Source organism: Sebastes fasciatus, chromosome 18 (assembly GCF_043250625.1).
Source record: "Sebastes fasciatus isolate fSebFas1 chromosome 18, fSebFas1.pri, whole genome shotgun sequence".
NCBI lineage: Eukaryota > Metazoa > Chordata > Actinopteri > Perciformes > Sebastidae > Sebastes > Sebastes fasciatus.
The window spans coordinates 18,297,018-18,324,550 of record NC_133812.1 but is presented as its reverse complement, the minus strand read 5'-3'; the positions used below and the strand labels follow the sequence as shown (position 1 = coordinate 18,324,550).

General features: G+C 42.5%; 2 protein-coding genes across 14 annotated transcripts in view; both read left to right on the top strand.

Moving 5' to 3' along the window:
* LOC141755762 (nesprin-1-like) overlaps positions 1 to 5,300 on the top strand; it is a 34,505-nt gene extending 29,205 nt beyond the window's left edge. For all 3 annotated transcript variants that reach the window (XM_074614948.1, XM_074614949.1, XM_074614947.1), the window contains 8 exons: positions 228 to 368; positions 468 to 628; positions 966 to 1,122; positions 2,492 to 2,719; positions 2,830 to 2,928; positions 3,158 to 3,345; positions 4,584 to 4,707; positions 4,833 to 5,300. In XM_074614948.1, the coding sequence (XP_074471049.1) occupies positions 228 to 368; positions 468 to 628; positions 966 to 1,122; positions 2,492 to 2,719; positions 2,830 to 2,928; positions 3,158 to 3,345; positions 4,584 to 4,707; positions 4,833 to 5,123 (1,389 nt within the window). In that variant the 3' untranslated portion in view covers positions 5,124 to 5,300. The remainder of the gene's footprint in view (positions 1 to 227; positions 369 to 467; positions 629 to 965; positions 1,123 to 2,491; positions 2,720 to 2,829; positions 2,929 to 3,157; positions 3,346 to 4,583; positions 4,708 to 4,832) is intronic.
* Positions 5,301 to 5,409: 109 nt separating this feature from the next.
* Positions 5,410 to 27,533, top strand: part of LOC141755761 (nesprin-1-like) — a 97,312-nt gene continuing 75,188 nt past the window's right edge. For 8 of the 11 annotated variants that reach the window (XM_074614942.1, XM_074614941.1, XM_074614940.1 and 5 more), the window contains exons 1-19: positions 5,410 to 5,616; positions 5,754 to 6,409; positions 6,648 to 6,827; positions 7,057 to 7,210; positions 8,184 to 8,342; positions 8,958 to 9,140; positions 9,249 to 9,350; positions 10,013 to 10,216; positions 11,496 to 11,703; positions 12,316 to 12,428; positions 13,207 to 13,412; positions 13,497 to 13,658; positions 13,750 to 14,029; positions 14,290 to 14,462; positions 15,808 to 16,117; positions 16,245 to 16,409; positions 17,969 to 18,328; positions 19,885 to 20,021; positions 24,062 to 24,239. In XM_074614942.1, the coding sequence (XP_074471043.1) occupies positions 5,425 to 5,616; positions 5,754 to 6,409; positions 6,648 to 6,827; positions 7,057 to 7,210; positions 8,184 to 8,342; positions 8,958 to 9,140; positions 9,249 to 9,350; positions 10,013 to 10,216; positions 11,496 to 11,703; positions 12,316 to 12,428; positions 13,207 to 13,412; positions 13,497 to 13,658; positions 13,750 to 14,029; positions 14,290 to 14,462; positions 15,808 to 16,117; positions 16,245 to 16,409; positions 17,969 to 18,328; positions 19,885 to 20,021; positions 24,062 to 24,239 (4,122 nt within the window). In that variant the 5' untranslated portion in view covers positions 5,410 to 5,424. Of the gene's footprint in view, positions 5,617 to 5,753; positions 6,410 to 6,647; positions 6,828 to 7,056; positions 7,211 to 8,183; positions 8,343 to 8,957; positions 9,141 to 9,248; positions 9,351 to 10,012; positions 10,217 to 11,495; positions 11,704 to 12,315; positions 12,429 to 13,206; positions 13,413 to 13,496; positions 13,659 to 13,749; positions 14,030 to 14,289; positions 14,463 to 15,807; positions 16,118 to 16,244; positions 16,410 to 17,743; positions 17,875 to 17,968; positions 18,329 to 19,424; positions 19,645 to 19,884; positions 20,022 to 24,061; positions 24,240 to 27,533 lie in introns of those variants that run through there. The other 3 variants (XM_074614936.1, XM_074614945.1, XM_074614946.1) reach the window with 3 other exon arrangements.

The following is a 27,533-nucleotide window of genomic DNA, read 5'->3' as shown; positions in this document are numbered from 1 at the left end:
ACTGTTGGTAGAGGATGCAGAAATAGAAGGTGCATTTTGCTGTTCCTTGTTACAATTTGATGGGAGTATCTAGAGAAATAATTGAGGCCAGAGACTATTTTGGTCAGTTTGGTACGTTGAATGATACTAAACATTACAATACCCATCAACTCTATGCATACATGTAGTATATTATGTATGAATCTTTACCCACTGACATTATTCTGCTGTTTCTTCATCATCTCAAGGCGACTCTGAGCTCCTGGCAGAATTTCGAAGCAGAAAGAGAAATAGTTTGGAGGTTTATCAGTAATACCAACAATGAGCTGCACAAGGAACTTATCTTCAACAGCCTGGACAGCCTGAAAAATGAACTGGAGCACAACAAGGTGTGTATGCACAGTAATTGTGTGTGTGTGTGTGTGTGTACATGCATGTAGTGTATGCTCTGCATTTGCTCATACAATATATTTCTTTCTTGTCTGTAGGAGCTCCTCACAAAGGTTGAGGAGTGTTCTGTGCGAGCAGATCTCCTCCTCGAGAAGGCACCCGATATTCAGCTCGGTCCGAAGAATCAGACTCTTCTTCTACAGCAGTCCCAGTCCACCAGAGAAGAAGTCACACAACTTCAAGACCACCTCAACAAGAAGTATGTCCCATCTTCATCCCAAGCCTCCCATCCCCTTTAGTTGTAATGGTAGCTTGATAGCTTGAGTGTTTTGGAGTGGGGTTGTATGAGGTACTTATCCATTGTCAGTGTATTACCTACAGTAGGTGGTGAGTTTGGAGTTTGGCCCAGTTTGGAGAAGCAGACGGGAGTTAATGGATTCACCAAAGTCACACAATAGCACAAACAAACTAAACAAAGTCTGGTGGCTTTGGCGAGAGCATACATTGATACAACGGCTTCAGTTCTTCAGTCCCCCGTTGGAAAGAGCTGTCTGACGGCAAGGTAGACTGGTGAAAATATTACTTGTGTCTTTCAGTGTTGTCCAGCTGGAGATGATGTGTATGTGGTGGGAGCGCTTCAGCTTTGAATCAGACGCCTTCTCTCTGTGGATCAATGAGAAGGAGAAGGAGCTGGAGGCGGTCGACTCCACCTCCTCCTTAGATCCTCTGGACAAAAACATCAGCACAGTGGAGGTGTGTCATCTATCTCATTCTTCCTTAAGATGTCGTTCTGAACCTTGTTTTCTTCATCCCTAATACTGACTGCACACTGTATAGCTAAACATTTTTCACAACTTCTTCAATCATCTTCTGATAGGGGAGAGCACTTTTCAGATAAACGTCATTTAAAAGATAACGTTACAGACAGAAACTCATTTTTGTTGTGATCAAAAACTCACGTATGTTATTCTTGTTTTTATTAAGCATGTCTGACAATGTCCTTATTATAATGTGTTTGCAAACATATTATGTCCTTTATCTTACTGATAATAATTTCATTTTCAATTTCATCAAACATTTTACAACAGCAGTATGAACAGTAGTAAATATAACAGTGATTCAGATTTAGACAACTTTATTGATAATAACACATTTCATTTCGTTGTTAGACTCTACAGTAACAAGGGTGCAGAGGGATGAAAGAAACATCTGTTACTTTGCTGCTATACTGAAAAACTCTGAAATTTCAAACTTCAGGATGAGTTAAAGTACTAAATAATCTGTCAAATGATCATGACCATGTCTCATGAAACAATAAACACAACTCGTCATTCAAAATATATGACCGCTTTGGTGAATTTACTTTCGTGATCCAAAACAGCTTTCCAGGTAAAACACTGCAACAGTATGACGTATCCACGTAATGTTTTGCAGTTCTAGTATGTGTTGCGTGCTGTAGTAGGTATGGGCTCTTGCGTCCCGCATTACTTTCGTACAGGCTTTCCCGTATTCACAAATGATTATGCATCATCCGCACATTTCTTTTTAGTAGCTCCCAGTAAAATGAGTCAAAATTGCTGTCTGGCTTTGAGCCTGTAGTGTACAGTATGAGTACGGCCCGAGAGTTATTAAGATTAAGATGAAATAAGATTAAATTTGAATGTAACCCCAGGGGGAAATTGGGTCAGAGCTGCAACGAAGACGAGGATACAGAAAATAAATTGATCATATTGAAGAAAATATAATCTTGGCTTGCCAGACGTCAGCCTCGTCAATCACATGGAGGTCTAGAGAAAAAATGGCAAAAAACATATTTGGGATAAGAGGACTTAAGAAGTCCTGCGGCAGCCTTTTGATTGTGAGTTTGAAAACACTTGCCTCCAGAAACAGCACAGTCAGTTTTCTTTTGCTGGAATTTTTCTAAACATCCGTGAACCTGAAGAGAGACACAACTTTTATAAGGAATTTATTGAAGATAAAACATAATATTGTCTGCTTTTACTCTCTAGTCTCTTCATTGGCCTGATACTAATTGTATGAGTCTTGTTTACTGTATTTTTCCCAACTCATGCCTCACATATATTTTCCTGATCAGCGTTCCTGTGCTGTTGCATCCCTACAGGCTGTGGCAGAAGGTTTAGAGGAGAGAAGGACAGCCCTGGCCCACATGGAGGCGGACTGTGAGGCCCTGTCGAGGTTCGTCACCCCTGGAGAGGCTGGACGTATCCGGGCACGACTTGCACTGATGAGGCGCTACTGGGAAGAGTTGAAGGGGAGAGTGGAGCAGCTGGGAGGACAGCTCAACCAGAGCGCCTCGTACTGGCAGAGATACAACGATAACCTTGAACAGGTACACAGCAGCAACACATAAAGGAATAGTTTGGTGCAGAAATTGTAATTAAAAGTTTGTAGTGCCAGTGTTTTAAATACATTTTTTTAATATGTTTTTGTCATTTTCAGGTCAAAAAAGCAATGAGTGACCTTAAAGAGAAGCTTGACTGTCCAGTCACATACTGTTCATCTTCATCGGAGACCTACAAAGGCCTCCAGGATCATATGGTAAGAAAAAACACAAAGAATACCTTAATGTTACATCACTACAGCTATATTGTAGTTTTTCTTTTTCATACCTAAACCGTAACAAAATTTAAATCAACATTTTTTTCCTGATTATTTTTTCAGGTTAGGCTTTAACCACCAGTATGATACTGTATTCTATCATTTAGAACATTGTTAGTTAACATCCTCTGTGCTGAGCTGATGATGAATACATATCCGTTTCCTCCAGGAGGTCTGCCAGGCTGTTGAGCAACTGAACCCCAGGCTGATGGCTCTGTGTTCGGCCATGAAGAGGCTCGGAGAGGGCAGCCAGCTCGAGGAAGAGGTGGCTAACCTCCAGAAGCAACAGGGAGAGTTTATGGGAGAGGCAACAGAAAAGCAGTCTACATTAGAGAGCCTTCTAGCACTGTGGCAAAGGTAAAGTTATGTGTGCTATGTTCGTGAATTGAAAATTGCGGCATCTGCAAAAGAAACCGTGGTGAAACCTCAGTCTGTGCTAACCTCATGCACCTTTTACTCCAGCTTTGCTCAGCAAATTCCTGAATGTTTTTACCATTGAATACCCAGACATGAGCCATCCTATCCAGCTTTTATAATATTATTTTATAATATAATAGCATGTAGGTAGAGCGACTTTAGACCGAATCACAAACAAAGTCACAGAAGTGTTTGTTATTGTATGAAAATTCCTCTGTTAAGTCATCATGAGCTTACTTAAGATTATATTCAGGATGTATTGCCAACTGCTGTGATGCCTTTCTGTGCCGACTCTGTACCTGATGTGTGTGTGTCTCTAGGTGTGTTTGAATATTTCAGGGGTTTGTCACATTGCAAACTGCTCAAGAATGATTTCATTTTGATCGAATGATTTCTGCATCACACACATATCTTCTTCTGATTGTATAAACATTGCTATTTCCCCTTTCAATGTGCATGTGCTCTTTCTGCTGAATCCTGCCAATTTCCTTTTTTATTCCCTGAATCATTCCCTCATCTTAGAGCGAGATCTTGTCTTTGACTCAATCTGTCTGTACTCCAGTCAGCCGTTGCCTTTTCTATTCTAATAATATGCTTTTCTTATCACGTTCTTTGATCACACAATAGAGTTGGACAATAGACTGGAGCGATTGTTTCGAGCTCTTCTGTATTAATCCCATGGTAGCTGTTCAAAGAGTTGAAGCTTTGGTGCTTGTTTTATTGTATTTATCCAGTCAGTGGCTCTTTTTAGATGAACTAAATTGTATTTTTGCTGCTAAACTTCAGCTGAGTGTATGTGACTGCAGAGAGCCACACATACAGTACGCACACACATACAGACACTGTGTGTGCGTACTGTATGTGTGGCTCTCTGCAGTCAGTCGTCTCCCCTGCAGGTGTGTGTATGAGGGATTACTTACAGCACTGGGTGCTCTGGCGAGATATGGTTGCCCCATTATGACCCTGTCACTGATACTGAGGCTCGGTCAGATAATAACACACAGACTCACTGAGTGTGTGTGTATCATTGCGTGTGTATACTGTACTTTAAGATCACAGGTTTCTACAATCAATCTATTGTTAGATCAGTATTTATTCTATTCATTTTCAGAATATTGCGGCATAAATTGTATTTCATTTGAATACATTTGTCTTAATGCCACCTTTTCTATCTACAGATTTGAAAAGGAGAGTTCGTCCATGAAGAGCTGGCTGAGCAGGTGTGAGTCTGTCTGCTGTCCAGACACCGACCTGCTCTCTGCAGACAAAGTAAAACTGAGGAATGAACTACTAAACGTACAGGTTAGTTATTACACTTACCATTTCCATTTAGATTTTTTCTTTCATGCAGAGTGTTTATCTTCCCTTTTCAGTTTTATTTTACCTCAGTTTTTAACTCATTTTTAAATACTTATTCACCCATCCAGGAGATGCAGCGGGAGACGGCGTCCTATGAGGTTCTTCTGCAGGGTCTTGTGAATCTTGCGCTGTGTCTGTACCCCACAGCGCCTGAAGCTCGTATCCAAGAGCTCAGCAATGATCTCTTACAACTCCAGGAAAGATGCACAACTGTGAAGAACAGCACAGCACACAGGCAATTCTCTTGTTTAACATATCATACAGAGTATTTATTTATTTTCCTTTTGTGTGTTATACAGTTTTTTTGTGCATGTAAAAGGTCTGCAAAGTTAGAAAGCCCAAAGTCCATGCCAAAGTGACTTACTCTCCCCCACAGAAACACTGCTCCTGAACTGCCTGAAACACCTTGCTTGAAGTCCCGCCTTTTCTTCTGTAACGTGATGATGTCACCAAGTAATGCATTTGCATAGTACCTGCCTAGCAGCAAGTTGGGCACACCCTCAAACAAAGATAGTTAGAACGGAGCTGGAGCGGAGTTCGAAGAGTTTAGTTTAGTTTATCTCTCCATAAATGGACTCCATAAATTGTGTTGTTCAGCTTTTTTTCCCAAGTTGTTTGTTTTGTTTTAATATATACTTGTTAGAAACAATAATCACTGTCATGTTCTTAATCCAAACTGCCTTCCAACTCTCTTTTAGGCTCGAGCTGCTGGAGTCGCAGTTGTCACAGCTGGAGCAGTTTGATCAGGCGCTGCTAACTCTGACCCAAAGGAGTGAAAACTTCCTGTCTGGTTTGAGAAGCTCTTCCCAGGTTGATATCGCTGATCTTGAGGCTGCAATTAGTAAGCTGAAGGTGAGAAATCAATACTTGACTGTCAACAATGATGTCCTTTATAGGTTTTGTATATGAGAGTAGTTACGGTAAGCAAGTTTCTATTGATTGCTGTAGGAGCTGATATAAATTTGTCTAATTGAACCATCTTGTTGCAGGAGCATGAGGTGCAGCTGCAGACACATGCATCGCTGAGAGAGACTCTGCAGCACAGTGAGTCCTCCCTGCTTTGCTGCTCCACCTCGGAGGCCCAACAGCAGCTCCAGGGCTGGAGGGAGGACTGCCTACAGCCCCTAAATGAATCCCAGCGCCTCCTGCTCCTCCGTAAAGAGTGTCTGACTGTGTTAAAGGCGTTTATTGAGAAGCACGGAGCAGCAGCTAGGGCTGTGCGCCGCCTTCATGAGGCGGTGGAGGGCCGGGGGAGCTGGGACCGCTCCAAAGCTGAAGAGCTGCACCGTGGAATAGGGGAAGGGACTAAAGACGTGACCAGGCTCGAGGCTGAGGCAGTCGGGTTAGATGGGCAGCTAAGCAAGGCACACCTTCACCTGAGTGGCGCAGAGTGGCGGGGCTCCAAAGACGTGAGCCATCCTCAAGGAAGAACATCTTGCAGGGGACAGGCAGTGGCCCTCACGATGGCTCTGGAGGAGGTGCAGAGGGGTTTGGGATGGAGGCAGAGTGAAGCAGACGCTTTAGGAGCATTATGGACCTCCTTCAGGGAGAGAAGGGAGGAGGTGATGAAGAATTTGAAGAAACTGGAGAATGAAGCGAGGCAAGAGGGGGCCAGAGAGAGCTCTGTACAGGCCTTTCAAAACAGGTATGTAAATAGATAATCAGGCCCATAGATCCGTTATGATATTATATTTAACATCAGCATGGTTTGTATCATTCATAGACCTACTGTAAGCCAAACTCAGAGAATATACTGTATATGAATGAAGCCAAAATATTTATCCAAATCCTTTTTAAATGTGTTGAAACTGAATAATTTGAGATATTATGCTGGAATCAGGCTAGTAATCCCCATTGTTTTCCTCTGCATCTATTTCTCCCAGGCTGCGTTTCTTCGTCCAGCTGGAGGATGAGCTCCAGTCCCTGCAGCATTCCCAGCGGTGGTTAGAGGAGAAGGGAAGCCAGCTGGCCCAGAGAGACAGCGAGCTGGCTGGGGAGGCTCTCAGGGAGGTAGCACTGGTGAAGACAGCCTGGGAGAGCGTCAGGACTCTGATCACCAATGGGTAAGGATGGGGGACGACAGAGAGGGATTTTGACTCATTTAAATTCCTTTGCGTTATTTGTTTTTGCTCCTACTGTGCAGAGAGAGGAAGAAGATGTTGTTTAAACATAGAAACACAACAGTTAAACAGCAGTTTCAGAGTCTGTTGTATTTCCACCATTTACTATATCCAGTGCCAAGTGATATGTCAAGTAATAGTCTTGACCTTTTTCCTCTCTTTTCTCATGCAGTCAGGAACAGAGTGGAGTTGTGGTCGATCTTCTCCGCCAGTTCCACCACCTGAAGTCAGTCCTCACCACCGTTGTGGAAAACGCTCAGGCTGTTGCTCACAATCTGCCCGACCACAACCACAACGCTCAGGAGGCCAAAAGGACTTTCACACGAGTCAGTATCTTTTTTTTGTTTTTCTCAGTATATTATAAATTTTCTGCTTTTTTTTTCAAATGATGCATATGGTAAACAAAATTTCTAGCTATTACTGTATATAAGAAGTGGACGTAGTCACTGTGACGTCACCCATTAGTTTGTGGACTGCCGTTTTGAAGCCTCGAGTTTGGAAATTTGACCGTCACCATCTTGGCTTTTTGCAACCAGAAGTGACACAAGAGGGTGGAGTTAACTACAACCGAACAATGATTAAGACATTTTTAGGCGACCAAAAAGGTTATAATTAACTTTCATGGCCTGAAAACCCACTGTGAAAGGGTAAAAGGTCAGAGACGAAAAGACAACTCCCAGAACAGACACCGTGGTAGCGACCTGTCAATTACAAGGTAGCCACGCACTAAAGCATACCCTGCTTTATGGTCTATTTGACTCTAAATGGGACCATAATTTACTAAATGAACATCATGCTGTATTGAAGAAGACTTGAAACTAGCGATTGAGACCATAAACTCATGTTTACAATGTTTACTGATGTAATAAATCAAGTGAGAAGTAGGGTCAACCAGAGGAGTCGCCCCCTGCTGGCTATTAGAAAGATTGCAAGTTTAAGGCACTTCTGCATTGGCTTCACTTTTCAGACCCCCGAGGTAGTCCGCTGGTCAGAACAGACCACACATTATTGTATATATCTTTCCTGATATACTAAAGTTGAAGATTCATAGCTTTCACTGGGTAGCAACAATTAGTTTTTTGCTCTCTTAAAATCACCGTAGTTCTGTATTTATTGATTTAAAAGTATCAGACAGCAACGTGCATGATTTTTCCTGCACATCAGCCCATGAACTAAACTCTCAGAAATAGAATTGCATTTCAACATAAAAAACCCTCTTCCCTTTCCTGTTTGTATAGCATCTCTCCCTCTAGTGGTGATCTGCCGTCATTCCCTCTGCACTCTTCTCTGTCCCTCTAGCATGACACTGTCCAAGCCGAGCTGAGGGAGAAACAGGAGGACATGGACCAGCTCATCAGCACAGTGGAGGACCTGCAGAGAGAGCTGGAGAAGGTTCCCAACTCTGATGCGAGCTCCCTCCAGAGAGACATGGAGACGTTAAGAGACCAGTGGCTGGAGGTGAGTGGTACTATGCAACACATGCTGGGCCATGCACCTGTTTTGGTAAAGAGGAAATCACTGGGCTGTTTTTTATTAAGACAAATGCATTATACATTCACATCCTAGAGCTACCTGGTCAAACACGGTGAAATACTCATTAATGAATTGTCCTCATCCATGAATTCTGTCTGGAGCTGAAACATGATAACGACTATGAAGAGATTTGTGGTGTTGTTTTATGTGACTATGAAAAAACAAACAATTATGACTTCCACATTACAGCTCTGCCAAACACTTGTGCTGTTCCTCTTTTAATGATATTTATTTCTGTTTTTCCATTTTTCCATTTTCTCCTCTTGAGGGATTTAGTTGGCTGCTCAGCTGTCACAAATGAGACAGAAATATAAACAAGTCTAGACACGTTATCTGCCTTTCTGTCTCTCTCCCTCTCACTTCTCATCCCCACATCTGTCAAACCAATTAAGTCTCGTTTTCCTTCCACCTCCCAGTAACGCACACCGTCCCTTGTTAGAGAAAACTAAACACAAAGAGGGAGAGAGAGCCTACCTCTCCTGTTGATTGAGATGTATTCTGTTCTGTACTCAGATAGACTGCTGGTCTCTGTTCCTTCAGGTCTCGGAGAGAATACAAACCAACACAGAGAGACTGGGCTACTGTGTAGCGTTGTGGGACGACCTCAAGTCCATGGAGCAGGACATTAACCAATGGGCTGCCAACTCCATCGCTGATCTCACCGACAGTGTTACCAATCTCAGTGATAAAGAGCAGACAGAGGCCCAGCTTGCCACCTTTCAGGTCAGAGCGCGCCAGACAGTCTGCATGAAAGAGTTTATGAATGATGACGGTGGTGTAATATGCAGAGCGAGTTGGTTTAATTGAAATGTCTGGTACTTTGATCTACAGACTGAGGTTGAGAAGAAGGAGCAGAGGCTGGATGCCCTGCAGGAGAGAGTGATGGAGCTGAAGGAGCGAGCCAAACTGCAGGAAACCCCGTTACAAATGCAGGTGAATATGGTGGGGAGAGAAATTCGGGAGGATTTTGCTGAAATTATTACAGCAAAAGAATATTTTTCCATTGTCGTTTTTGCCAGGGATTTCAAATACTATTACAAAACTACCAATGCTGAGAAAATAAAACCATAAAGACTTATAAAGATGTACTTAAAAGGAGCATTAAGAGAAATAAGTAATTAACTAAATATATATATAAAATGGGAATCAGAGTTCGACATAAAAATTTCAGATGACGATTGGCAAAACACACATCAAACATCCACTAATTCACGGTAAAACGGTATACAAAAGTTTGCAAAAGATACTAGGATATGATTTCCTTATAAGCTACATGGTGCTGTATCTGTAATTTTCATTTTGCTGAAGAAAATCTACAAATAAGGGATAGGAATCTGGTCAAAATATTGTCAAAATCACAAGGGCTGTGGCTCAGAGGTAGAGCGGGTCTTCCACCTATCGGAAGGTAGCAGGTTTGATCCCTGGCTCCTCCAGTTCACATGTCGAAATGTCCTTGGGCAGGGTACTACGTTTATAAATGTTGAAATAATCAATAAAAACAAGTGGAAAAAAAGAAGATGAAGAGCACATTGTTTGTGTGTTGTTTATGTGGACTTTTGGTTGTATAATGTTGTTTCATTTCTTTATTGAACCAGGTCCTGGAGTCAGACCTGAGGAAGAAAATGTCCCACGCGCAGGAGGTGTACAACCAGGCCAAACACACTATGACCTACTTCAGTTTCCAGAAGCAGCGACTGGAGGACCTCATGTCCCAGATGACCGAGCGGCTGGTTGCAGTTGAAGGTTCCTTAACTGACCTCACTGAAGCTACTTCTCATGAAGATATTGGGACAGTTAAGGTATGACACTTTCAATGTCTTACAAGAACACAATATTTCAAGACCTAAACAGAATGTACAGTATATATTAAAAATAATACTTACACCGAACGTAACCACACAGTTTTGCTCTCTTTTTTCCTATTTCTGTTGTTATCCCTGTTGCTTCATATTACTACCAACCAATACCAATACCAGTGAAATTCCACGATTCTTGATACCAATTCAATACCACGCTAAAAAACAAAAGTAAAATGATAAATCCGATGTTCTTCAACATACACTCCTTTATTATCATTTGCATACTGTTTCAGTTTTTTGGTTAGGAAGTTAAACAAGTCATAATTCCCTCTCTATTACCTAATTTATATTGCTGTGAAAACATCTTCTTCAAACAACTAGATTTATTCACGTTTCTCGCCAAAACTATATTTTATAAGATTATATTTGAACATATCATAACATTAGAATTGACTTTCGTCCCATACTCCTTTTTACTGAATAGAGCCTGAAGGCATCATAATGTAAATCAATGGCACCTCCTATGTTGAAATGAGTTAACTTTAGCTGTTAGCAGCCAGTGAGTGGGCACCACATTCCTGTTTGGAGCTAACGGCTAACGTTATCTACCTCTTGTTCTGCCGATTTCAACACAGATTTGTTTTTCACAATGTAGCATTATCAGGGGAAAAAATAGTGTCCCCTTGTCAGTGGTGATATTCTGCGTTCCAAACACATTTTCTATCGTCCATGGCCCGGGTCAATGGGACGATAGAAAAACAAGTACTGTCAAGTCACGTTTTCAAAATTTTGCCATCGACCAAATTATAGGTCCTTGTGTCCATATGAGGGCACATTATGATACAGTATTCGATCGGTGATGCTTTAATTATTTAAATGACTGCGCTCATGACCATAACTAGGCAAGGCCAGGCAAGGCGAGTTTATTTGTATAGCACCTTTTGAACAGAAGCAGTTAAAAGTGCTTTAAAATTAAATTCTGAGCACTAACCTTGTGTATAATACTCTTCAAAGGCTTATAAAGACATACTGAGAGGCATAATGATAAGAACTATCTTGAAGGTGAACCTCTGTCCTCATTTATGACCCTCTTTAGGAAGGTCAGACTCAGTTACATAACAGCATCCTACAAGCTGGCAGTAATTCTAGCTGTAGGACACATCTACAAGGTTGGATACAGGACATGTCACTGTCACTACCCTCTCCGCCACCTGGTAGCCCCATTTATGAATATACATGAAATCTTATCCTCTTATTTCTCACTACTTTTCATTTACAGGACCTGCAGAGCGTTGTGCAGCAGCAGAGGGCAGACATGGACTCGGCCAGAGATGCTCTGAGCGCCCTGTGCAGGTCTCATCCCTCTCAGGAGCTGTCGTGCCTCTCCTCTGACCTCACCTCCATTGCCAAGCGAACAGAGGCTGTTGCTCAGCGCTGTGCCAAGACCAGGGGCAGCCTGCAGGATGGGCTCCAGCTCCACTTCAACGGTAAGAGATATGAATGTGGAGTTAGCTTTTAATCTGGATGGTCTCTGTTCGATGCTTTAGAGGGCTTTTATGTTCTTTACCTCCATCATACATCAAGTTATTTATGTAACCTTAACAGCCACTATAAGGAGACGTATAGATTTTAATAGCGCTTAAAATCTCATAATCACCCAATCAAACAGCGTGCAACTACATGATGTGATGTCATTTGTTAGTGTTGCAACAGATTTAGTGTTGATTATACTACATTTTTCCCCAGAGCACACTCAATCCGCCCACTACAACCCACACTCCATTGACACACACTGTCTGGTACACTGGTGCGCTCTCATTGCTCAGACACACACCTGTGCCTCGGAGAGTAATGTCGCTCCCATCACATCTGCTCTCGAGGGAGTCGTTTTGGGCTTGTTGCCAAGGCAACCCAGCGCTGCACAGCGTGGACACGCCCACACTACCCATCTGCCTCAACACATCGCCTCTTTTCCTTCGGGTTCCTCCACTTATAAATCTTCTCTGCCTTTATTTTACCACACATAGGGTTTTCCTCAACTTGTCACCACACATTTATTTTGCTTTTAGTTTACCTGTTGTTTCTGTTCCTCGAAGCAGAGCTCGTCCAGGAGTTCCACTCCCGGCTTACAGATCTGAAGTTGGAGCTGAAAGAATGTTCGAGCCAATCCGGAGATGTCGCCGCCCTCGGAGCCAAGTTGCAGAGGCTAAAGGTACGGTTATATGTCTTACTTTTATATTGCAGTTCTCATGGTGCAGTTGTGGTAAACCAAACACATATTCATTGTCTCTCAGTTTTCAGTAACTTCACTTGTTGATACCGGCATGTTATCAAACGTTGACACACCAAAATCATTTTATATTGTAATGATAATAAAAATTAAAGAAGTAATAATTATATCATAGTAACAATTAGTTTTATATCTTCCATGTAATGTACTATATTAACTTCTAGAAAAGGTCACTATAAAATACTAGTCATCATTGATACTTCATTGGACTAAGGCTGCTCGAGTAATCAAATAAAAAAATACTTTTGCTTTAATAAGATGAAATGATGATAAAATGAACAACTAATTGGTTTCTTTTTTAGAAAAATCTACATTTGTATTGCTTAAATTGCATACAATAATATTATCTGTCACATCTAAACCCATTTAGTGCATTGAAGTGTCATCTTACATTCTGGGTTTTAAATAAAACATTTTCTGAAATGCAAACAAATTAATTAAAAAAATAAAGCTGCGATGCAAAGAATTTACGAGGAATCATTTCAGCCCTACATTGGACCAAACTAAATCTGGGCATGTATCCTACAAACATATCAGAATCACTTCTAGGAATTGTGCTGGAAGTACAAATACCTCTAGAGTAGGACTTCTTAGGAAGGTATGAAGAGTGTTGTGCCTCTAGATTTGAGGTTCTTTATTTCTTTAAATCCGCAGAGACATATCACTTTTTATTAGCAACATGTTCCTCCTACATCCACAGGTGTCAGTCGAGCAGATATCAGAGGGTGAGGAGCGTCTCTCTCAGGTTTGTGAGGAAGCCGAGAGGCTACAGCTCCACCTGCCTAAAGCTGGAGCAGCACAGGTCCAAGAGCATCTCTCCTCCTGTCGGAGAGCGTGGAGGAACTACCTGGACAGCTGCTCTCAGAGCCGACGAGACCTCGAAGAGAGTGTTGACCTTCTGAGAAAGTAAGTCATCACTCTTGTTGTGTCATGTGTTTATGCAAAGGAATTTGAATTATATGGAAATATGCCTCCTCCTCTCCTCTCCAGCTTTAATGACTGTGTGGAGGGTGTAAGAGACTGGCTGAAGCAGATGGATCTCAGCCTCAAGAGAGAGCCTGTTCTCGGGGCAGAGTGCCAGCAAGTAGCCCCAGACACCACAGAAGAGCTGGAGAGGATGGAAAACCTCCATAAGGAACTGCTTGCAAGAAGGTGTGTCTATATGTGGGCGTGTGAGGCCACATGTTATAGATGCCATAGCGTGGGCTGTTAAATATTCTAACATATCACTGTGTCTTTTAAGGGACTCCATCGAGCATCTCTGCCAGGAGGCCCAGTCTCTGTCTGAAGCAGGCCGGGGGTCAGGAGGAGAGGTCAGAGTGACAGGCCAGCTCCAGATGGAGCACCAGGCCCTGCTGAAGACAGCCAGGGAGAGGCTGCGAGGCTGCCAAGAGAGCCAGGCCTTTGGAGAGACCCTCCAGGGGGTTTGGGCCTGGCTGGAGGAGATTCAGGAGAGACTGGGTACAGTAGACAGCACCATGGGGACCAAAGAGCAGTTAGAGCAGAGGCTGGAGACTGTGCAGGTGAGAGGAGGTTTTGGCTATAGAGTATACATATTTGTAATTTCTATGAAACAATATACACAATGAAATGCATAAAGTTGTTGGAATCTTTAAGAATGCACACATTTATAGTAATTAATCTACTCTAATAGAGCTTTTTTTCTATTACAGTCTACAGTTGTTCTGGTAAACACAAGAGGGGGCTGTTTGCTTGAGAAAGCATTCATCCAAAATCCTGATGTCTAAATCCAGTTCACTGTGACCCCTCTCTGTTTGCACAGGACATCCTGCTTTTGAAGGGGGAGGGCGAGGTCAAGCTGAATATGGCGATGGGTAAGGGTGAGTTGGCCCTGCGCAGCTATGGAGCCGCCGGACAGGAAGTGGTCCGCTCTCAGCTACAGGAAGTGGAGGATGCGTGGGCCACGCTGCTTGTGACTGCAATGAGCTGCCACAGGTAGACTTCTCACCTGGAGTATAATGTGATGGCTTAGTCCCCATGTGTGCAATTAAAGCCATTTACACACCATAATTTTAAAGAAGTGGTCCTGCCTTTAACTTAATATTCTGTCATCATTTCATTGCAGAATTTTATTTACAGGAACTGGACACATTTTTATTCAGTAATTCTTGATTTTTGTCTTTTTAATGTGCCATTAAAACATTTGCCCCTGGACATTTTAGAGGCCATTTACCATGTGTGCCAAAAAAATCCTCTCTCGGGAATAGGTTATTTTCATCATGATAGATCGATGTCTCAATGCCATTAATTACCATTAGGTTAAATACATAATGAGAAGTATTTGTCTCATTTTGTAACTCTGATTGATGTATCTGATTTAGTGTGTTGTTTTCTGTGCGAGTGTGCATGCATGACTTCATGCACATGCATCAGTTTTGTGTGTGTGTGTGTGTGTGTGTGTGTGTGTGTGTGTGTGTTTAATTGAGCAATTATGGCCCCTCCTAGAAAAAATTGATCCCATTAGGGACTAAACGGTGGATGGCAAACAGTGGGTCACACATGGGGTTTGTTTGCGTTTTAAGGGGAAAGGGATAACAGGAGGCGAGGGGTAGCAGGTGAAATAGAGGTGTGTGAGTGTAGGGATATTGGCGTTATTTGTACACGCAGGGGTAACAGATGGCAAGGAAAATTGTGGGTGTGTATCTCCGCCTGTGTGTGTTTGAACCAGAGGATAAAAGGGATGAAGGCTTTAAGCCAGTATTACAGCTTGTATTTAGATTTCTTGGCCATATCATGGGTATGAAATATATACTATATATGTATAAGACACACACAGTAGGTTTTGTATTGAGCATTATATGTACAGATTTTATGTATAAAACATCAGTTTTTGTTGGATTACTCAGAAAAGGAAATACTATCACAGTATTACCAGACACAACAGCGACGCTGGTATTGTTTTCACCTTGTGAGTCTGTGTGTGAGTCATTGTGGCAAAATGTGGACCTGGAGACGCCTACTGTAGCGGGAACTACCACAGAGGAGGTTTTGAGTATTTTGCCATTCAGATAGCTTTGTAACCGTGCATGATGCAGTCACGAAACTTGACAGGTGTGTAGTTGAGATCAAAATGAAGGCTGAGTTTGACAATGGGTGTGGTCCGAGCAAGGGCGCTGGAAGTAGGAGGGGTAAGAATTAGAGAATGGGCCATTGGTACCCCCCCACTTTACACCCCTGGCCTGATTTGGTGTTGCGGCTGGTGTGATCCCATCTCAAGATGGTCTCTAGTTACTTTTTGCCAGTCTCAGACTAACACAGCCATCGACTGTCTTCCCTTCAGTCGACTGGAGTGGACCGTGTCACAGTGGGGAGGATACCTGGAGAGTGCTGCCCAGCTGCGGTGCTGGATGGAGGCCGTAGAGAGGGAGGTGTGCGCCCCCCTCACCCCCCAGCCAGGGCCCAGAGAAAAGGCCTCCCACCTAGAGAGACTCAGAGCCCTGCTGGCTGATCTGGAAGACCACCAGGTGGCGCTGTCCAGCCTGGAAGAGAAAGCCAGAGAACTGTTCAAGAAGACTGGCGATGCCGGCTTTAATCACGGCGCCCGCACCCAGCTGCAGGCGCAGTTTGATGACCTCACAGCCTTGGTGGAGGTACGAAGTTACTTTATCTTTCAGTATATTTAGTAAAAAAAAAACTTGAAACACCTCAGCTTACTGAACTATTCTATTAATATTACGAACTGCTGAATTATTGACTGTTTGTGTCCATTGTCTCTAGGAGAGAGTGCGTCTAGCACAGGCCGTGGTGTTGGAACACCAAGAATACCTGGAGGCTGTCAGGGAGCTCACTGATTGGCTGATGACTGCTGGAGACGAGCTCCATCATTGGTCCGATACATCAGGAGACTCTGCGTCCATCAAAAAGAAGCTGTCAGAAGTGAGGGTAAGGCAGGGTGTCAACATACAAAGAAATCCCCTCGTTGATGCCGGCTGACACTCCTTTTGTTTTCTTTGTTTACACTCTTGAAAAGAAACTTATTCTTAATTTGACAAATCCCCCCCAAAAATTCAGACCCATATGTTGACAGATAATAGTGCGCCACATCTGACAGGTGACAAGCCTATTGTGCTGTAGAGCGGGCATAGGTGTGTCCGTCATTTTATTACTTTGACATTATCGTCAAAGCAAACTATTTTATTTGCACTACATCTATTTAAAATCAAATGTGCCTCTCATAGTTTGGACCATTTGAGGAAACACATCACACGGTCTATTTAGCAGCTTTTCTGAAGTTTTCAATCACGTCACGCAATCTTTATCAGCTGATCGAGTTTGCTCATTTTTGAGTTTCTGCTGAATTCAAAGGTCATTATTGATTCATTTTACTTTGGACCATACTGTATGTGTCTGTTGGTCCTTTTGTATGATGTTGTTGTGATAATTGTTTAAGCATTCACTAATTAGTGTATTGATGTAGTATTACCTCAATATACACCAGTATTCTACACCATGAGTGGGCATGAGATTAATAATCCAACCCAGTTTCGGGGTACAGTATCTATTCTTATTTTTGAATACTATAAATCTAACAGTAAGCAATGTTTCTCTGAATTAACACCACGGCATGCCTTAAGGATGTGAAACTACACCCAGTTTAGAGGTGTTATCTGTTGCTAAGGTAACCGATTGCTGAATTATCTGAACCCATTTAATCTTAATGGACTCCTGCTATGAAGGAGGGCGAAATATGTGGGGAATTGGTTCTCTGTTTGTTCCTATATCACAGCCAGAAATCTCAATCTCTCCTGGCACATTTTATTGCCACTAAGTTGGTCTATTACCGTGTAAAAAAAAAACTGGTAAAAGGGAAGAGCAGTGCAATTAATGCCCAAGCTTTTCCCTGCTCAATAATTCTGCAATTATAGCGGAGAGAAAATATGTGAGGAGATATTGATTTGCATTTAAATTTCACACATGGGCCCTAATTATCACATTATAAATGTGTGTTTGTAGAGCCATGGTGTGAAGCCTTTCAGTAGAAGAGGAAATACAATTTGTTGTATACACAAGCTAGTAGTACCGTTTTCATTCCCATTCATGGTCTCAAGGTTAATGTTCATATCCTTCTACTCACACACAAAAATGATCATCTGCCGTTTTTTCCCCCCTTTATAATCCCTCTATCAGCTCAATGCTATCGCATCACACTCAAGTGTTTGCTTTTCACACCCTCTGCCTTTCAAGTACTACCTTTCTACACAGAATGATGGAGGCGGAGAGGGATGGAGGCGGAGGATGAAAAATAGTGAGAGAAATACTGAGATAGCAAATGAAAATACAGGACATCAGGACTAACGCTTCAAAGACAGAATCCAAGAGAGAAAGTGACGGAGCAGGAGACTTCTATGTAGGCAGCTTTAAATAGAATCAGAGGTTGCAGTTTCCGTAGCCACAGTTTCCGTAGCAACTTCGTCTCCTATCTACCTTCCCTATCTCTCCAGGAGCGCGTGGAGTGTCGCCTACTGGAGGGCCGAGAGCGCCTCAGCCGGGTGCGTCGGAGTGCAGCGTCCACGGCGGAGCACACGGCGGCGGGTGGCTGCGAGGCCATGGACCGACAGCTGGGGGCGCTGTCCCAGGCTCTGGAGCAGTGGGAGGGGGCCGCCCTGAGGGCCAGGGACGGCCTGGAGGGGGCCCTGGCCGCCGCTGCGGCTTCAGAGGAGGAATACGAGCGTTTGACCGCCCGGCTGGAGGACGAGTTGAAAGAGCTGGATGGACGGCTGAGAGGGTGGAGCCAGGAGTTGATTAAAGCTGAAGGGCGGAGCAACGGCGAGGAAGCAGTGGAGGGATGGCAGCTGGCTAAGGTATAGTGGCACGAGATTTAAATAAATGGCAGCTTAACGTCTGAATTATTCACTGTTCATCTGCTCACAATAGTTTATTCAAAAAATAATAACTCTTCTGTTCGACTGAGATTTGGGTTGGCGACTGTGATGTTTATAAAAACTGACAGTGGCTACTGTGCAGCACCGTACTATGTTAATTTTAGAGAAGGTGATTAGCATTGTTTAATGGAAAGCACACACATACACACACACACACACACACACACACACTGTGCAGACATAGTCTACATCCTCTGCATTCAGCTTATGCTTTCAGTAATTATCCATTCTATTTGTAAATCCTAAAAACAGATTAGTTTGTAAATCAGCTTTACTGGGATGACGAAGGAGTGACAGCCACAATCCCATCAGTTTCTCTTGTTTTCTCCTCATTCTGTCTTCTGTCCCCTCCCCCTTTTGTTTATTTTAGCCATTATTTTCCACTATCTCTGCCTCCCAAACATTCCCCCTTTCAGTTCCTGCCTCTTTCCCTTTTCTGTACTCTGACTTGTTTGAACTGAAGTGTACAGTGATGTCTTCCCCCGACTGCAGGGGTTGTTTCTTAGATGCTCTTGCTCCTCACCTCCCCTGCTGCTCTGTTTCTAACCTCCACAGGATGTTTACAGTGTGACAATTTCTCTATATTGTCAAGGCCATGCCAGCACGCACACCCTAACACTCCTCCCCGGGCTTCTTCGGCCATGCCTTTCTCTGGTTTTCCTCAATTTGGGGCTGTCAAAGAACAGAGGAGGAGTCTTCCCCCCCTCCTCCGCTTCTCTCTCTCTCTTCTCCTCCTCCTCCTCCAGCCTGTTTCCTGTGTCCAGCCTTGTTTTCGTTACGCGCTCGTTTGTGTGCGTTTGAACCAATCCTGCATCTGTGAGGGCTGACAGCTGAATTCCACTGGGAGAAACCGTGAGAGAGTGAGAAGGAGGAAGAAATGTGTGAGAGGGAATGAGTGCAAGGAGTGGGAGGAGGGAGAGAGAAAGAGGAGAGAGGAGGGAAGAGAAAGTAGAAGAACCATAGGAGGAGGGAAGGAGAAGAGAGCAACGAGTCCAGGAGAACAGGGAGGGAGGGAGGGTTGTTTATTGGTCATACGTCAGAAAGAGAGCGAGCGGGCGAGAGTCAGAGACACACACAGAGAGAGAGAGAGAGCTTGTACATATTTCATGGGACAGGATTCATGACTGTGTGAGTGCAGAATGTGAGGCACGCTGAGGAGAGCGGGAGAACGTTATCCGCAGCTCCTTCCTGCCACACTCGGCGAAGAACAGAAATGCTATTGTACAAGCAGCACTGTGAGTATGTGTTGGAGCGTCTGTATGTGTGTGTGTGTGTGTGTGTGTGTGTGTGTGTGTGTGTGTGTGTGTGTGTGTGTGTGAATTTGAATGTGAGAAGAGCTAAAAAGACGAAGCCAGGGTGTGAATAGGAATGCACTTATTGAAGGGTGTCATGCAGATCCGTTGGGTGCTTGTCTCTCCTTGACACACGTACAGTACACACGCTGAGCCAGCTGGCGTCTGTTTTGTGTTGTTTAGGAAATACTGGAGGGCTTGCAGAGCGCCGAGCCGATGGCAGAGAAGTTGAAAGGCCAACTGAACGACCTGGTGCGATACTCCAGAGACCTGGGCTCACAGTCCGACCGGGTCACCGCGCTGATCAAACAGCACAACAGGTGAGACGAGTCTTTCTGCTTCAGTAAACGTGTGGTGGAAAATACTTTTGGTGTTTGTTTTAGTTATGTGTGGATTTGAGATGAAAGTGAGATTTTGTTGACTAAGGCTGGGTGATCACTTCTTATTGTCAGCTATGGACTTTCAGCGGATTTATATCTTGATGATTTGATCTTACCACATTATTGTTGAATAATTCAGATTAAGCTGTAATTAAAAACTCATTTTTTGCACATTTTGTTTCGTGCAATGCATAACAATAGTACATCGCTGCCTTGCATTATTGTATAATTGCTGTTAATGTTAGATTATTTATAGGATTTTCGCATATATTTGCCATATCGTATATCATATTGATAGAGCTGCAACGATCATTCGATTAATAATTAAGTTGTCAACTATTAAATTAATCACCAACTATTTTGATAATTGATTAATCGGTTAAACTCTAACCGTAAAAACTCTGATTCCAGCTTCTTAAAGGTGATTATTTTCTGGTTTCTTTACTCCTCTATGACAGTAGACTGATTATCTTTGAGTTGTGGACAAAACAAGACATTTGAGGACGTCATCTTGGGCTTTGGGAAACACTGATCGACATTTTTCACCATTTTCTGATTTTATAGACAACTTGGGCTGTCAATTGATTCAAATATTTAATCACAATTAACCGCATGATTGTCCGTGATTAATCGTGATTAATCGCAAATTAATAACACATTTTTCATCTATTCAAAATGTATCTTAAAGGGAGATTTGTCAAGTATTTAATACTCTTATCAACATGGGAGTGGACAAATATGCTGCTTTATGCAAATGTATGTATATATTTGTTATTGGATATCAATTAACAACACAAAACATTGACAAATATTGTCCAGAAACCCTCACAGGTACTACATTTAGCATAAAACAATATGCTCAAATCATAACATGGCGAACTGAAGCCCAACAGGCAACAACAGCTGTCAGTGTGTCAGTGTGCTGACTTGACTATGACTTGCCCCAAACTGCATGTGATTATCATAAAGTGGGCATGTCTGTAAATGGGAGACTCGTGGGTACCAATAGAACCCATTTTCATTCACATATCTTGAGGTCAGGCCATGCCAGTTTTTCCTCGCCAAAATTTAGCGCACGTTTGGAGCGTTATTTAACCTCCTTTGCAACAAGCTAGTATGACATGGTTAGTACCAATGGATTCCTTAGGCTTTCTAGTTTCATATGATACCAGGATCTTCACTCTACTACAACATCAGAAAGATTGATTGCGTTAATGCGTTAAAGACATTATTGGAGTTAAAACTAATTTGCGTTAACGCGTTATAATCGTGTTAACTTTGACAGCCTTGCACATAGTAAGAAAAATGCACACAACAGACCATGCATAACACACTCATTCATTCCAACACAACACCAGAACCACAATAGAAGAAGGGCAGCGTTCTCCCCCCAAAAACAACCCTCTTATGTCTGAGTGGGCCGGGTTAGTGCTCAGTTTTACAAGCTAATTTGTATTAGAGGAGTGTGTTTATGTGTGTGTGTGTGTGTGGCCATCTCGCACACTGAGTTCTGACATATGTGTCAGCCAGATGAAGGCTAAAGGTGACAGAGAGCACCGGAGCCACCAGTTGCTATGCGACATTGAACTACCTTCCTTTCACCTCTGCATGTTCGACGTGTATGTTTTGGTTTGTGTCCTTCTAAACCTTCCGGTTTAATTTTATGCAAGGCTGAGTGTGATTTGAGGGAAATCAGTTACATTTGGATGATCTTTTTTTTCCATGCGCTTTAATTGCCTTCTTTTGAGCCCACAAGTGAGCCTGTGTTCATTTAGCACTTGTTTGTGAACACACCATGCAATGCCTATTCAACAGAACAGCGGTGCATGCAAAAGAACATGCGGGCATACAACCATAAATATTCAACACATGCATACACAAGTATGAAGGTCTGCAGTTGCACAAATTAATGATAATAACTACTGCAGGGCTGCCCCCACTTATACGATAAGTCGATTTCATCGTTTTGGTCTTAGTGACTTATTTCTAAGAAACTTATGAACACATCTCTGGTAAACAGAAGATTTAAAGTGCTACTTTTGTGTGATTCTTCTGTCGATTATATCAAGTAATCTGTTAGTCGACTAAGAATTTCTTTGGTCGAGGACAGCTCTAATAATAGTATAATAATAATAATGTACTTAATTTGCATGGATGTCATATTAACTTTTTGCAGAGTAGTGGGGATGAAGCACTGTGACTAACATTTATTGGCAGAAAACCTGAGTGAGGTCAACTTGTTGGAGATGCTTTGGCGGGTAATTGGCTTTGGCTGCTGATTGGCAAAAACAGCACCCTTCCTCATTCACTGGGCTTTTTAGTCTGTAATAGACTTGGCCTGTGTGCTCTTTGCACCTGTCCTGCATTAAGCACTGCAGAAAGAAGAGCAAGGAGGGAGACGGAGTGAAAAAAGAGAGTCAGAGGAGAGGAGATAGAGCAGGAAAAGGCAGTTACTCCTCTGTCCTTTTCATAGCACATGCCAGATTTTGTCTGTCACAGCAGAAAAAAGTGCTTCTTCCACTCTCATGCCATCCCCAATGTACTACCCTTTCATGCTCTCACCGCATCATTAAAACTCAAGGGTGTGTGTGTATGTGAAAGTGTGTGTCGAGAGAAGGTTGTGTGTGCTTTTGCCTCGCTTTTTCATGCCTCCCTTTGGACAGTAACCGATGCTTAAACAGCTGCGCACCTTGTTTCCCTTCTGTAATCCTTTCCATCACGTCTTCCAGTCTCCCTCTTTAACCTTCACCCACTGCCCCAATATGTATGAAACCCAATGACTCTTTTCCGTCCTACATCTCCCTCATTTGTGTTTTATGCACATTTTGATTTTGCATACTATTAATTGTAAATAATGTTTGTGCAATTAAAGTTTCCTACTTGCATGGAGTATAAAGAAAGGGATTAATTTACCCATACATTACACAGGCCAGTATCCCTAGAAGCTACATCCATATTGTACAGTTTGTTCAGTGCCAATGCAGGGAGTAGTGTGCTCTATTACAGCATATAGCAAAGTGAAAAGAAAGAGGTGGTGCATGGGCTTGTAACATGTTCATTTTTGCCAATCTTTCCCTGATCTTAACCACACTGTAGTTGCCATGCAAATATCGTAGAAAGTGAGATTTATAAAAACACCAGCATCGGACATAAAAATGTTTTGCTATTGAACGTAATTCTGGATTTTGCACAATCATCCAATGTTGACGTTCTTGTCTGCCAATAGGGCTGCACTCTTACTATTAACCTTAAAATGTAACTTGCGGTTCATGGTTTTACTTCCTTCCTGTCTTTATTCATTCCTTCTGTCACTTAAAGAGGAATTTGAACATTTTAAACTTCAGTTTTATTCAACATTCAACACCTTTTTTTTTTTTACAGCATACAGTACTAAATGTCCTTCACTTTGCTTCAAATGCCTGTTTTTATCAGTCTGTATGGTTGCTGTATTTCATGGTTCCAGCTATAGACTCTGAAGGATATATGAACAACAGAAAGAATTCGCAGTCCCTGGTGAAAAAATACAGCTATCCCTGTAGTATCCCTTTAATATACCTTTAATATATCATCTCCCTCACATACTGTATCCCTGCCATATTGTTTCCATCTCACCCTGTTTCTTACAGCATCAATCTGTCATCCCTCATTCTCTCCGTCTTGTCACCCCTGTGAACTCTTGCCCCACTCATATGTTGCCTCTCAACCCCCTCCTACGCAGTTCCCCCTCACCACCATCCCCCACTCTTTGCCCCAACGCTCATTCCTTCCACTTCACCCGATTTGCCATTTCTCCACCTGCCCGCTTCTCACTCCTGCTCATCATCTTCCAGGCTTCCCTTTCTTCTCCTCCTCCTCCATAACGCGAAGACAGCTTGTACAGTATCCGAGCATCTGCACATGCATGCTCTTTGTTTTGACGAGCACATGGGCAGTAGACAGACAGACTGTTTGTAACCCCTTTCTTGTCTCTTGTCCTCCAGTCTCAGTCTTCGTGCATCCAGGGAGTGTCAAAATAAGGAGCGCTTGTTGGAGCAGCGGTTCCGTGCAGCCTTGAGAGACTTCCAGCAATGGTTGGTCAACGCCAAAATCAGCACCGCCAAATGCTTTGATGTGCCACAGAGTGTCGCCGAGGCCTCCACCGCTCTGCAGAGGATCCAAGTAAGAGACATCTTTTTCTCAGCTCTTATTTAGAGTAGACATCCGTTAAATTCTTGCTATGTTCTTAAAACATTGGTGACATAAAATTGTGGTCCTCCTCACCGTGGTGTTTTTGCATCTGCAGATTACAGATATCTCTTGGAAATCACACTTTTTTTTTATTATTACTGCTTACTTACTCAGTTTTGATTATCTTTATTGCTGCTGGAAATATAAAGTGTTTCCCCAGGACAGAGCTACCAGACACAGAACAGCAAATATACAGATTGAATCACATTTTGTTTTTCTTATTCAGGGATAGAAAGAAGTAGAATTGATTTTTATTTGAATGTCACTGACTCCAATCCAGCCTTTTGAGAAAGACCTACATTTTTAATAACTTTGGTTGCAGGATAGGTAATAATACTCATTCATACGGTCATGTCTGACTGCCACCCAGAATGGCCATATAGCCTCACACTATAGCCCATTAACCAGCTCCAGTGAGTCAGTAATGATTTCAGAGCAAATAGCTGTTGATGGTGGAGTTAGGGAAGAGTAATTTAGTTACTAACATAAACCAGAGTTATTCAGCCTGTTGTGGGAATGAAATCAACAATCTTCAACCTTTGGGCTGCTACTGCTGCTTAAGAAGCTTTAAAGGGATAGTTTGGGTGTTTTGAAGTGGGGTTGTCTGAGGTACTTATTAATAGTCAGAGCATTACCTACAGTAGATGATGGTTGGCACGCCCCCAGTTTGGTGACCAGCTATGTACTGCTTTGGACGGGTCTGGCAGCAAAACATATCTTAGCCACCTAAAAGAAAGGTTCATTTTAAAAAAATCAATATCAGTTTAAGTGTACACTTCATTTAGAATATTTTTGCCAGTTTACATTGCAGTCAGACAGCTATACAGTCTATGTTTCTGACGGGGAACCGAAGCCGTTATCTATGCTCTTGCCAAAGCAACCAGACTCCATAAATAAAAAAATATTTTACCTCACAGAACACCGGAGTTGCTGGTCTACTGTTGCCTCGATCAGTTAGTTTGTTTGTGTTATTGTGTGACTTTGGTTAGTTCAGATTCACCAAAGTCACACAATAACACAAACAAACTAACCGATCGAGGCAGCAGTAGACCAGCAACTCCCGTGTTATGTGAGGTAAAATATATATATTTTTTTATGGAGTCTGGTTGCTTTGGCGAGAGCATAGATGGATTAAACGGCTGTTCAGTTCCCCGTGGTAAAGGGCTGTCTGACAGCAAGGTAAACCGGCGAAAATATTCTAAATATAGCGTACTCTTAAACTGATATTGATTTTTTTACGTGAGCATTTCTTTTAGGTGGCTAAAATACGTTTTGCTTCCAGCCCCGTCCACAGCAGTACGTTGCTTTGCTTCCGTGTGGTGACTCCTGTCTGTTTCTCCAAACTGGGGGGCGTGACGACCGCCTTATACTGCAGGTAATACACTGACTATGGATAAATACCTCATACAATCTCACTTCAAAACACCTAAACTATCCCTTTAAATCCTCATAAATTTGTGTCCACTCTAAATCCACAGTTACAAACCAGTGCTAGCTTTTAATTGCTGTACATGGATTGTGCAGGCTAAGCAAAGATTGCCACCACAAAGGAAATAGCTGAAAATGAAATGATGTAATAGTTGAAGAATCAATCCAATTTCAATTGGAGATTGCTCGAGGGGATGTCTGTATTGACATGCCCACTGTTGAGTGTCCTCTGGTGGGCTTGTCGGAGTGGCCGTAGGCTGCATAAGCTGAAAGTGGGCACATAGCCAAGAGGGATAAGAGAAAGCTCCACAGCGGGGTCTCTGTGCCATTCTCTTCAAAAAATATTTGTGTGTCTCTCTTTCTGAGAAGTCTTTCTCTGAGAAGCTGGTAGGTGTAACAGTCTGGCAGCCTCTTTAGAGCACCCCAGGGCCCTGGCCAAGAGTCAGGTGCTCGTCGGTTAAGGTAGTCCCCACATCCCTGCACCAGACAGTTAATTACCTCTCAGACACCTGACCATGTCCACCACTACATTACCACCGAGGAATTATCATTATTGCTTTGAGCCAAGCATAAGTAGTAAGACAATAATTCTGCACTCATAAAGCGCAGGGCTTGATTTGTATTCAGTGCGGGTACACATGAAACTACACTTGTCAATTCTGAGATTTTGGACTATTATGCTTCCATAACATGTCTTCTTTCAGACTAGTGGAAAGAAAACATCCAAAATACACATTTAGATGTTTATTTTACTTCACTTTTTCTATTTGCCTCAGTAGATTTCTCTTAAATTCACCAAAAGTTAGCATTAGATGATGACTCATTTGCAGATTTAAACATAACATTTCAGAAAACTTGTAATACAAATTGTCGTAATGTCATAATAATGAACTGGGGAAGTTTCATGGTGATATTTATTAGTTAAAATGGTTTACCCTATTCACCTGTAGTGTCTTGCAAAATGTAGGGAATTTTACAATACATATCTTTAAAGGCTGTTTTCTCAAAATGAGTTTTCCTCCTCTTACTCTAAGCCAGAGATCTCCACAGTAGCACTTACATACACAAATGATACATGATACATATTTAATAAGATAATGCCTCATTTGCATGTTTAAACATGAACATTTCAGAAAACTTGTAATACAAAAAAAAAACTTGCCTTAATGTAAGCAATCAACTGGGGAAGTGTCATGGTGATATCTATTAGTTAGAATGAAGTTAGAAGTTCACACAAAGACGCAGTTCAGAGTGTCAAAAGAACATTGGGTTACTTGAAGAGATAATTTTCCAAAAGCATGTCAAAGAAGGAGAGGTTCTGTGTGTGCTCCTTCAGAAGTTTCTAGTGTAGCCTTGAGGATGAGAGGGAATGTCACAGAGTATATCTCAGTGAAGGAGAGAGGAATACAGAGGCGGAGCATGTTTTATTTATTATTGACTTGGTGAGGAATGTAGAACAATGTTTCCACATGGCTGACCTCCAGGAGGGTTCAGCGTGGGAGGGGCGGGGGCATCCGCTGTGTCACGCTTAATTGGTGGTATACAATGACATTAGCAGGGGGGGAGAATGGTAGTAAGTGTGAAAAAAAAATCTGTGAATGAAGAGAGAAGAAATAAAGAGACACAGATGAAGAAAGACTTCATATGCTTGTGTGTGACTGTACCAAGTATGTGTGTGTGTGTGTGAGGAGGCTGAAGCTGTAGAGTGTGTAAGTGATGTGCTGACTGCACAGATGGTGGAGTGGTCCCTGCTGCGCTACTGTCATCGACTCATCTCTGAGGGAGGGGGGTGTGTGT